Source organism: Ursus maritimus, unplaced genomic scaffold (assembly GCF_017311325.1).
Source record: "Ursus maritimus isolate PB19 unplaced genomic scaffold, ASM1731132v1 scaffold_2, whole genome shotgun sequence".
NCBI classification, from domain to species: Eukaryota; Metazoa; Chordata; class Mammalia; order Carnivora; family Ursidae; genus Ursus; species Ursus maritimus.
In genome coordinates, this window is record NW_024424452.1 from 85,649,591 (window position 1) to 85,660,700 (window position 11,110).

General features: G+C 44.5%; 1 protein-coding gene across 1 annotated transcript; it reads left to right on the top strand.

Moving 5' to 3' along the window:
• Positions 1-10,519: 10,519 nt before the first annotated feature.
• Positions 10,520-10,786, top strand: LOC121103651 (procollagen galactosyltransferase 2-like). Its single transcript, XM_040634500.1, has one exon. The coding sequence runs from the start codon at positions 10,520-10,522 to the stop codon at positions 10,784-10,786; it is 267 nt and encodes an 88-aa protein (XP_040490434.1).
• The last annotated feature ends 324 nt before the right edge of the window (positions 10,787-11,110 follow it).

Here is an 11,110-nt window from a genome sequence, read left to right on the forward strand (position 1 = left end):
GGATCATATGGTTCTTGAGTCTTTTCTTGTTGATATGATGTATCACGCTGATTGATTTGCGAATATTGAACCACGCTTGCATCCCAGGTATGAATCCCACTTGATCGTGGTGAATATCCCTTTTAATGAACTGTTGGATTCTATTAGCAAGTATCTTGTTGAGGATTTTAGGCGTCCATATTCATTAGGAAATCGGTCTGTATTCTCCTTTTTGAGGGGTCTTGCCTGGTTTTGGGGATCAAGGTAATATTGGCCTCATAGAATGAGTTTGGTAGCTTTCCTTCTGTTTCTATTTTTGAAATAGCTTTAGGAGAATAGGTATTATTTCTTCTTTGAATGTTTGGTAGAATTCCCCAGGAAAACCGTCCGGCCAGAGAGTTTTGTTATTTGGAAGGTTGTTTATCACTGACTCAATTTCTTCATAATTAATTGGCCTGTTTAAGAAATCAATTTCTTCCTTTTTCAATCTTGGTAGTTTATAGGTTTCCAGGAAGGATTCCATCTCTTCCAGATTGCTTAGTTTATTGGCATATAGCTGTTGATAAAAATTTCTAATAATCCTTCCAATTTCAATGGTGTTCGTCAGTGACCTCTCCTTTTTCATTCATAATTTTAATAATCTGGGTCCTTTCTCTTTCTTTTGGATAAGTCTTGCCAGTGGTCTGTCAATTTTATTGATTCTCTCCAAGAACCAGCTTCTAGTCCTGTTGATCTGCTCTACTGTACTTCTGGTTTCTGCTTCTTGATTGATTTCAGCTTTAATTTTGGTCAACTGCTTCCTTGTGCGGATTAGGCCTGTCCCTCTGTTGCTGTTCCAGCTTCTTGAGGTGAGAATATAAAACTGCATTTTAGATTTTTCTATTCTTTTGAGGTGAGTTGTGATGGCTATGTATTTCCCTTAGACTGCCTTTGCAGTATCCATAGGTTTTGGACTGTTGTATTTTCATTCTCATTGGTCTCCATAAATTGTTTAATTTGATTTGATTTCCTGGTTTATCGAGTCATTCCTGAGCAGGATGGTTCTTAGTCTCCAAGTGTTTGAGTTTCTTCCAAATTTTTCCTTGTGGTTGAGTTCCAATTTCAGAGCGTGGTCTGAGAATATGCAGGGGATAATTTCAATCTTTTGGTATCGGTTGAGACCTGTTTTGTGTCCCAGAACATGGTCTATTCTTGAAAATGTTCCATGGGCATTAGAATAGAATGAGTATTCTTTGGTTCTGGGTGTAGGGTTCTAATATATTAAGAGGTCCAACTCGCGAGTATGGCATTCAAAGCCTTTGATTCTTTGCTTAGTTTTTGCCAGGGTGTTCTGTCTATTTCTGAGAGTGGAGTGTTGAGGTCCCCTACTATTAATGTATTTTTATCTATATGTCTCTTTATTCTGGTTAAGAGTTGGCTTGTGTTCATTGCTGCTCACCCTGCTTATTAGATATATATTTATAATTGTCATATCCACTTGTTGAATACTTCCTTTAAGAATAATATAGTGCCCTTCTGCATCTCTAACTATAGTCTGTAGTTTAAAATCCATTATCTGATATGAGAATTGCTACCCCAGCTTTCTTTGAGGTCCATTTGCGTGAAAGATGGTACCCATCCCCTTACTCTCAGTCTGAATGCATCTTTGGGTTCGAAATGAGTCTCTTGTAGACAGCAAATGGATGGGTCATTTCTTTTATCCACTGCAACCCTTGGAGCGCTTTGAAGCCAGAATTTAAACCATTAATGTTCAGGCTGAGTACTGAGAGATATGCTTTTAACGCCATGTTGTCAGTAAAGTCTTTGTTTGTATTGGCTGTGACTTTCTTGTTTTGTATCACTCTTGGGGCCTTTCTACTTTATAGAACCCCTGCAATACCTCCTGTAGGGCTGGTTTCGTGGTTACGAAATTGGCTAGTGACTGTCGATTCTGAAATGTCTTTATTTCTCCATCAATTCTGAATGACAGCCTTGCTGGATAAAGGATCCTTGGCTGATGTTTTTCTCTGAAAGAGCTCTTAAAAATGCTCCCCAACCCTTTCTCTCATTCCAGGTCTGTGTAGACAGGTCTGATGTAATTCTGATGCCTTTGGCTTGGTACGTGAGAAATTTCTTTGCCCGCCGCTTCAATACTGTTTCCTTGGATCTCATATTTGCGAATTGCACTATGACGGACGTGGTGTAGGTCTGTCATGGTGAGCTTGGGAGGGGTCCTCCTCTGCCTCTTGGACACGAATTTTTGTTTCCTTTGCAGATTAGGGAAGTTTTCAGCTACAATTTGTTCAAAATCTCTTCTAGACTCCTTTTTTCTCCCACTGGGATAGCCGATGATTCTAACATTGATCGCTTGTGAGTCAGTAATCTCCCGTAGCCAACATTCGGGGCGTGATTTTTAAGACCATCTTCTATTTTATTTTTCCTCTATTAACCCATCCTCCAATTCACTAACCCTTTCCTCCGCTCTCCGTGACCCTGGCCGTCAGAGCTCTAGTTTTGCCTGCATTTGGCTCATAGAATTTTTAATTTCTGTCAAATTCCGCTCTCATTTCCGCCCTTAGGGATTGTATATTCTCAGTAATATTTTCCTGAATACTTTTTCAAGTCTACTCATTATCTTGACCATTGTTACTCTGAATTCCATTTCTGATAATTTGTTACATCCTACTACTTCTGTGGCAGAGGCCACTGACTCACTGTCTTTTCTTTGCTGGGGGGCTTCTCCTTCTTGTCATTCTGATGAAGAGAGGTTGCGGGGTTTCCAGAGCCCAAAATTATTGACTGGGTCCCAGGCCGGCTGCCTTGTTTTATAGGGATCTTAGAGATGTGGGCTTCTTCTTTAAAGATTTTATTTATTTACTTATCTGAGAGAGGGAGACAGACAGTCAGCAAGAACGAAACAGAAGCAGGGGAGTGAGAGAGGAAGAAGCAGGCTCCCAGCGGAGGAGCCCGATGAGGGACTCCTTTCCGGAACGCCGGGATCACGCCCCGCCGGAGACAATGACTGCGCACCCAGGCGCCTGGGTTGTGGGCTTTTGATTTTTCAGCCTGCCTTCTGTGTTCTGGGGAGGGGCCTGCCGCGCCGATACTCAGGCAACCCTGTTTGGTTAGGAGTCTCCGTGTCCCCGCGAGGGAGGATGGGGATGGGCACCTCTGAGCCGGTATTTCCAGGCTTTTGTCTTCTGCGGCTTTCCCTGGTGGTCGGCTATGCCTCTTCTGAGAGTCAGAGCAGCAGAGGCTGCATTGTCGCAGAACAGAGGATTGCGGCCCGTTCTCCCACTGATGTTCTGGCCACTTTAATCTTGTTACTGTTGGTGCTGCTCAACCCTGCAGCGCCCGGGATGTGCGCCCACACCCGGGCGCCCCTGCCCTCACTTCCAGGGCCGGCGCGTCTCTGTCCTTTGTGTTTCTAATGCCGCCAGCCACCGGCCGCCCCGCGCGCTCCCGGGTCTCCCGGTCTCAGTCTATGCCCGGTGAGCACACCTCGATTCCGGAGTTTCGTGAGAAGCCTGGTGGCGCGCGCACCCGGTTCAGGGTCTCAGTCTGCTGTTTCGCGGGTGCCGACCGCGAGTCCGCCCGCTCCCCCGTGCAGGTGGCCCGCCAGCCGCCAGCCGCCGCGCGCTCCGGGAGTTCCCGGCTCAGTCTGATCCCGTGAGCACACCGGATTCCGGTGTTCCGGGAGATGCCTGGTGGCGCGCTTCAGGCTCACCGGTCTCAGTCCCGCTCGCAGTCCGCTCGCGGTGCCCTGTGAGTCCGCCCCCCCGTGCAGGTGGCTGCCGCTTCCCGGAGCCCAAACGCGGCGGCTCCCTCCCCCTTCCGTTTATCTTCCGATATCCGTGCACAGTTTACAGCTCCCCTCTTCGTACCTCAATACTCAGCGCTGGAGATGTTCATTTGTAGAGATCCAGATGCATCATCCTGCGTCTCAGGCTGATTCCGTGGTTATTTAGGCTGGTCTGGTACCTATCCAGCTCGACTCAGGGGACCGGCTGAAAAAGGGGTCCCCTACTCCTCCGCCATCTTAACTCCTCTCAAGCAGAGGGAACTTTTATAAAGACCTATAATTAAGAGTATGTGATGTTGGTACAGATATGTGATAGATAAACCAATGGAACCAAATACAGAGTCATACAAATATGGACAGAGATGATGTGGATGTGGGGAGGAGTTGAAGAAGTTTTATACATATATATATATATAATAGGGGATTCCTAATTGCACTATATTCCTAATTTCACTATAAACACAATCAATTCCAGATATCTTAAAGGCTTAGAGCGAAATCCAAATAAGTAAAGATTTTAGGAGAAAATGTAAAAGAATTTTTATGACCTCCAAGATAGAAAAGGATTTCCTAAGTAAAACAACAACAAAAAAATACCAACTATATGAAAAAGGTTTGTTACATTTGACTGTATTTCAATTAAGAATTTCTGACACAAAGATAGTGTGGCAAAAAAAGCCATCGACTTGGAGAAGGCATCTGTGACACATAAGTGAAAGAAAGGATTCACATCCAGAATATATAAAGAACTCCTAAAAATCAATTAAGAAATGAAACAAAACAGTCTATAGAAAAAATGGGAATAAATTTTAAAAAGGATATAAACGGCTAGCAAACATGAATTGGTACTCAACCACATTGGTAGAAGGAGAAAATGTAAATTGAGACAAGAAGATACCATAAAATACCCATGAGATTGGTAACAAATGCCAAGAGTTAGCCGAAAAGTAGAGCAAAGGAAAGATGCACAAATCCCATGACTTGGTAATCCTATGCCCTCGTACGTAGCCTAAAGTAGTATTTTTCAAATGGAGGGCTAGGATCCTTAGAGGTTGTGAAATAAATTGAGTGACTTGGGCCCAGTTTTTAAAAATGAGTTACTTAGGGGGCTCCTGGGTAGCGCAGTCGTTAAAGCGTCTGCCTTCGGCTCAGGGCGATCGATTCCGGGATCGAGTCCCACATCGGGCTCCTCCACTGGGAGCCTGCTTCTTCCTCTTCCACTCCCCCTGCTGTGTTCCCTCTCTCGCTGGCTGTCTCTGTCAAATAAATAAATAAATAAATAAATAAATCTTTAAAAAAAAATGAGTTACTTAAAATAGAAGAGAAAGTATCAGTGTGCAGTGCATGTGGTTAGAATAACTGTTACTAAGTATTGCTTTAGGAACACTGTCTCAGATATATATTTGTACTATACCATGATATCAAGTAGATTTCTCCCAGAAGGTTATGGTAAAAAAAAATTATCTTCTGTGGACCAGGAGACATGTACAAGAATATTTATGGACATATTGGTTGGAACAGAAAAAACTAAGACAACCCAAATATCTATCAACAGTAGAATAGATACATCTATTATCATACAATCATTTCACATATTACTATGTCAAAATAATGAACCCTAGCTTCAATCAACAACTTGGATGAATCTCAAAAAACCCTAATGTACAGTCAAAATATTAGTCACAGAATAATACATAAAATGTGATTTGATATACGTAAAATTTAAATGCAACTTGTACATGGACAGTCACAGCAGCATTATTCATGATAGCCCAAAAGTAGAAACAGCCCAAAGGTCCATTATTTGATGAATGTATAAATAAAATGTAGTTTGTCCATACAATGGAATATCACTCAGCAATAAAAAGGAATGAAGTACTGGATATGTGTGTTACAACATGGATAGAACTTGAAAACATTATGCTAAGGGATAGAAGACAGGCACGAAGGACCACATGTTGTATAATTCCATTTACATGAAATGTCTGGAATAGGCAAATCTATAGGGAGAGAGTAGATTAGCTGTTCCCTAGGGCTAGGGTTAAGTGTTCCTAGGGCTAGGAAATGGGGATTGACTACTAATAAATATGAGATTTCTTTTTGGGGTGATGAAGATGTTCTAAAATTGATTATGGTGATGTTGCATAACTCTGTAAATACACTAAAAGCCATTATTGCATACGTTAAGTAGCAAATTGTATAGTAATTGGGAAAAAAATCAAAGCTAGGCAACACTAATACGTATTTAGGAAGTGTATCAACCACGGTTATCCAGAGGAGCAGAATCAATAGGATGTGTGTGTGTGTGTACACACACGTACACACACACACACGCTCAGAGAGAGAGAGAGCGAGAGCGAGAGCTTGATATTAAGGAGCTGGCTCATGCAACTGTGGGGGCTGGCAAATCCAAAAGTCGAAGGGCGGGCTGGCAGGCTTCATACCCAGGGAATAGTTGATGCTGCAGTCCTGAGTTCAAAGGCAGCCTGGAGGCTGTGTTCTTTCCTTCCTAAGGGACCTCAGTCTTTTCTCTTAAGGCCTTCAACTGATTGAATGAAGGCCCCCACTCGATGAAAGGTAATCTGTTTTACTCGAAGTTTACTGTTTTAGTTATTAGTCGCATCCAAAAAAATACCTCACATCAGCATCTGGGTTGGTTTGACGTAAGTACTGGGTAACTGAGCCTAGCAGATTGACACATAAAATTTACCATCACTGGAGGTAAAGTTCTAAATAAAACTAAGAGACTGCTTAATACAAAATTCAGTCTAGTGCTTGTCTCTGGGGAGTAGAGCAGAGTATTGTGACAGGAAGGGACACCCAGAGGGTGTCAAAGTAGATTGCTCATGTTCTGTTCCTCAAGATGGGTGCTGGGTATATGGACTTTGATTTTATTTGTAGTATTTAAATATATAATATATTAAATAGATAAGGTATATATTCCATGTTTATTAAATATTTTATTTTAAGCTGTCTCTAAGAATTAGATTAAAAGGGATAATAAATTGATAATTTCTGTATATAAAATATGTAAAGAGCTGTGTATATACAGTGTTAAGTAATACGTGGCTTTGTAAATGTGAAAAGGCATCAAAAGCAATTCTTGGTCCAAAAAACATCCCATCTCTGTCTCTAGGTATGTATTCACATTTGCTATCAACATATAAGTGTTGAATTTCACTAGCAGGAATGAGAACAAACCCACACTTAAAATATCCAAATTGAAAATACCATATTAAAACTTTCCCAAAATGTTTAACAGAGGTTGTGGTGGGGTAGTGGATTTGTGATAGTTTTTTCTTTCTTTTTCCACTTTCAACATATTCTTTATCCTGTTAGTAAAATCCATTTCAATAAATCATTGAATTTGGAGCCATTGGCATAAAAGGACTAAATCCACCCTACAGATTCATGTTAAAATATGCCTGCCAACATACTTAGCTTGTTTCAAATGTCCCTTCCGTTTGCTTCCATCCCTTCCTCTATTCCTGCCTCCTCTCTTCCCTCCCCTTCTCCTTCCTTCCCTCCCTCCTTCCTCACTCCCTCCCTCTTTCCCTCCCTTCTCTCCCCCTCCCTCCCTCCCTTCCTACTTTATTGACCAATCTAAAACATCCACTACAATATTGAATGGAAATGTTAAGTTAGGACATTCTTGTCTTGTTGTTGATCTTAGGAAGAAAACTTTCATTCTTTCACCATTAAGTATGATGTTAGGTTTTTGCGTATGGCCTTTATCAGATTGGTGAGTTCTGCTTTATTCCTACATGGCTGAGACTGCATATTGGATTTTGTAAAATCTTTTCATTGATTTTTAAAACGTTAAACCAACCTTGTATTAAGATCTATTCTATTGGCAACTTTCAAGCGTATGATATAGTATTCTTAACTATAGTCACCATGCTGTACGTTACATCCCCAGAACTTATTCATCTTATAAACAGAAGGTTGTGCCATTTGACCAACTTCACCCATTCCCCCCATTCCCCAATTGTGGCAACCACCATTCTACTCTCTGTTTCTGTGAGTTTGGCTTTTATATCCATATAACAGATTTCTCTGTTTGATTTATTTCTCTTAGCATAACGCCCTCAAAGTTCACCCATGTTGTCACAGATGAAGGGATTTCCTTCTCTTTATATATATGTGTGTGTGTGTGTGTGTGTGTGTGTGTGTGTGTGTGTATGCCACATTTTCTTTATTCATTCATCCACCAAAAGACATTTAGGTTTTCATGTCTTGGCTATTATAGATAATGCTGCAATGAACATGTGGCTGCAGATATGTTTTTGAGACTGTCATTTCATTTCCTTCACATCTAAAACCAGAAGGGGAATCACTAGATCATATGATCTGTTTTTAATTTTTTGAGAAACCTCCATACTGTATTCCATAATGGCTATCTCGATTTACATTCCCACCAACAGTATACTAAGTGTTTCCTTTTCTCCACATCCTTGACAGCATTTGTTACCTATTGTCTTTTTGATCATAGTCCTTCTAATAGGTGTGAGGTGATATGTCATTGTGGTTTTGAATCTACTTCTGCACCAAGCTTTGTCTACAGACTAGTGAAATCTATACTACATTTCACACATATAAACTACTGTTTCCATATTTTACACCTGCTGTTATGATTAATAAAATATGCATTCTCAGAATGTGTATTTTACCAATCTGCCACGACCAGGGAAAATCTCATTTTCTTTGCCAGGCCATAACTGATTAACAGGTTCTTTTTGTAATCAGCAAGGAGAACATTCAGAAAACTGAATACACTCTGCCAATACTAGGCTCCAGGGATGCCAGCAACTGTCCATCAATCCCACCTCATCCCAGGGAAAGGGCCCTGTCCAACAGTCCCTGTGGCTTATACGCAGGATAGCAATGGCAGTTTCCAAAGGAGGATGGAGGAGAAGGAAATGTGTGTAGGCCACTGGATATAAAAGTTTAAATGTTAGAGAAGAGGTTAGAGCAGGAGGCATAGATTTGGAAGATGCAATTATGCTGAGAGACTATACGGTGCTAGAAGAGTAGCACATTGTGAAGGGGCACCTGGTGAAGGAGCTCAAACACAAGTAGAAACAGAGGTCCAGAATGGTGAGAACTGAAGAGGGGTCACTGAATCTTCCAATGATGAGGTCATCTGTGGCTTTTCCAGAACAGCCTCTGTAAAGAAGGAGAGGTGGGAGATGAAGAAGTGGATAAAGCAAACATAGACCCCTTTTTGAAGGAGCTTGGCCAAGACAGAGGGGATTGCTAGAAGGAGACACAGGATGAAAACAACAAATGTTTTTATTCAAGGGCAGGAGAGGACTACGTTTTTATCTTTAGGGGGAGGAACTGGTGGAGAGGAACCAGTTGCAGATTTGGTAGAGTAAAGATAAAGATGGAGCAAAGCAAAGTCATAGACGAGAACAGAGAGGATGGGGTCAAAAGCTCTGTTGGCAATAGGTGCCCGCAAGTAAGGAGGGCACTGGTAAGGATATTAGAGACAGGCTGTTGAGGGAGTATAGTAAAGGAGGTGATATTCTTCTGAGGAGGTAAGGGGGTGGAAGAGAGTGATGACGACTTCTAATAGTTGCAGAGAAGGAGGGACACAAAAGAAGTAGAAATCTGTGGGACAGGGCTGAGGGCGAATTGGGGTTGGAGATCATGAGTATGCAGTGGTACCAACCCAACCTGCACATAGATAGATCAAAGGCTACACAATCCCACAAAGAAGGAACTCCAGATTTCATTGCTAGCTTTCTATATTATGTTCAAGAGTAAATATCCTGTGGCAGAATATCCTAGCAATTTCATTCTATGTGCTAATTGTGCTCTTCCTTCAGCCCTTCTTCTCTTCTTCCTTATCTCTCCCTCTTCTACTCCAACAGGTATGAATTTTCCCTGTATTTGTTACTCTTTGTTAGTTTGAGTCATTAAGGAAAAATAAAACCATTTAGATGAAGCTTGTCTTTTATGCCATCCTGTCAGGAAGCTCAGGACCCTAGTGGGGAAAGGGAGAGGAGGAGGGCTTCAGAACAGTGTCCCATAAGGGGCTTCCTTTAACTGCAAGGGTTCAGTCTGGCTCTCAAATTCTCCAAGTCTCCGAGCTTGGTGTAATGGGGGTCTACTCAGTCAAGGATGAACTTCAAGAGAAATTGAGTGTATAGGGAAATGCAAACACTCTGCCTTTGTGGAAGTTTAAAAAAAAATGTTTACCGTGGTCATGGATAGCTGGGTGACTTTCCATTTTAGAACTCTACCCGTCTAGTCAATAGGTGCATTATGCAAAACTGGATACATTGCATCACTGTGAAGGACTTTAGACTGCGGTTTGCAAAAGCAGAATAAATTTTCTCGGAGTTGCACCGTTATGTACACACACACACACACACACACACACACACTCACACGCCCATTGGCAGCGACGGCCACACCTCACGGCTCCGGGGGAAGCCACAGACCTCAGCTGGACAAGCTGAGCCTGGACTAGAGGAACTTTCCGCGGGACTCGGGACGGACAGCACCCCCCCCGCCCCGCGGCTGTCGGCGAGCCGGAGCCCCAGGCGAGCGCGGCGGCGGCAAGTCCTCGGTGCGCTCCCCGCGTCAGGGCCTGGGCGGTGCGGTGGCGGCGGGAGGCTCCCGGGCTGCAGGGCCCGGTGCCAGTGCGCGCGCGCCAGCCGGCCCGGGAAGCCGCGTCCGCCGTACGGCCCTCGCAGCCGGCCTCTGCGCCCTCGGGCCGCCCGTCGCCCGCCGCCCGCCGCGGCCCCGAACATGGCTGCGCGCCGCTCCGCCACCCTCGCCTGCTCGCTGCTGCTCCTGTCCGCCGCTCTGCTCCGCCGCGGCTGCCGGGCGCGCTTTGCCGCGGAGCCCGACTCGGAGCACGACGCAGAGGAGACGCAGGTTTTTCCCGAGTCGCCGGTGCAGAGACCCACGGTGCTAGTGGCCATCCTCGCCCGCAACGCTGCGCACGCGCTGCCGCACTTCCTCGGCTGCCTGGAGCGGCTGGACTACCCCAAGAGCAGGATGGCCATCTGGTAAGAGCGCGAGGCGGCGGCCGCCCGGCCCCGGACCGTGGGGCGCGCGGGGCGCACGGTGAGCACACCTCCGGCAGACCGCGCCGCTCCCGGGCGGACGGGATGCGGAGGTCGCGTTGGGGAAGGACGCGCCGGGCTGGGTGCGCCTGAGGTGCCCATGGGGATGGCCAGTCCGCGCCGAGCTCCGGGGCGTGCGTGGGGGTGTGGATCGCGGTGGCCTCGTCCCCTTCCCCGAGAAGGGCTTGTGGGGACCCCGCAAGAGGGCTAGCTGCGCCCCTTCCAACTCGCGAGGTTTCCTTTTTCCCGCCTCTTACCCTAGCCCTGGAGT

Bases quoted from the DNA above. Each gene is read 5' to 3' on its own strand.
- LOC121103651 (XM_040634500.1), top strand. From the start codon at position 10,520: ATGGCTGCGCGCCGCTCCGCCACCCTCGCCTGCTCGCTGCTGCTCCTG.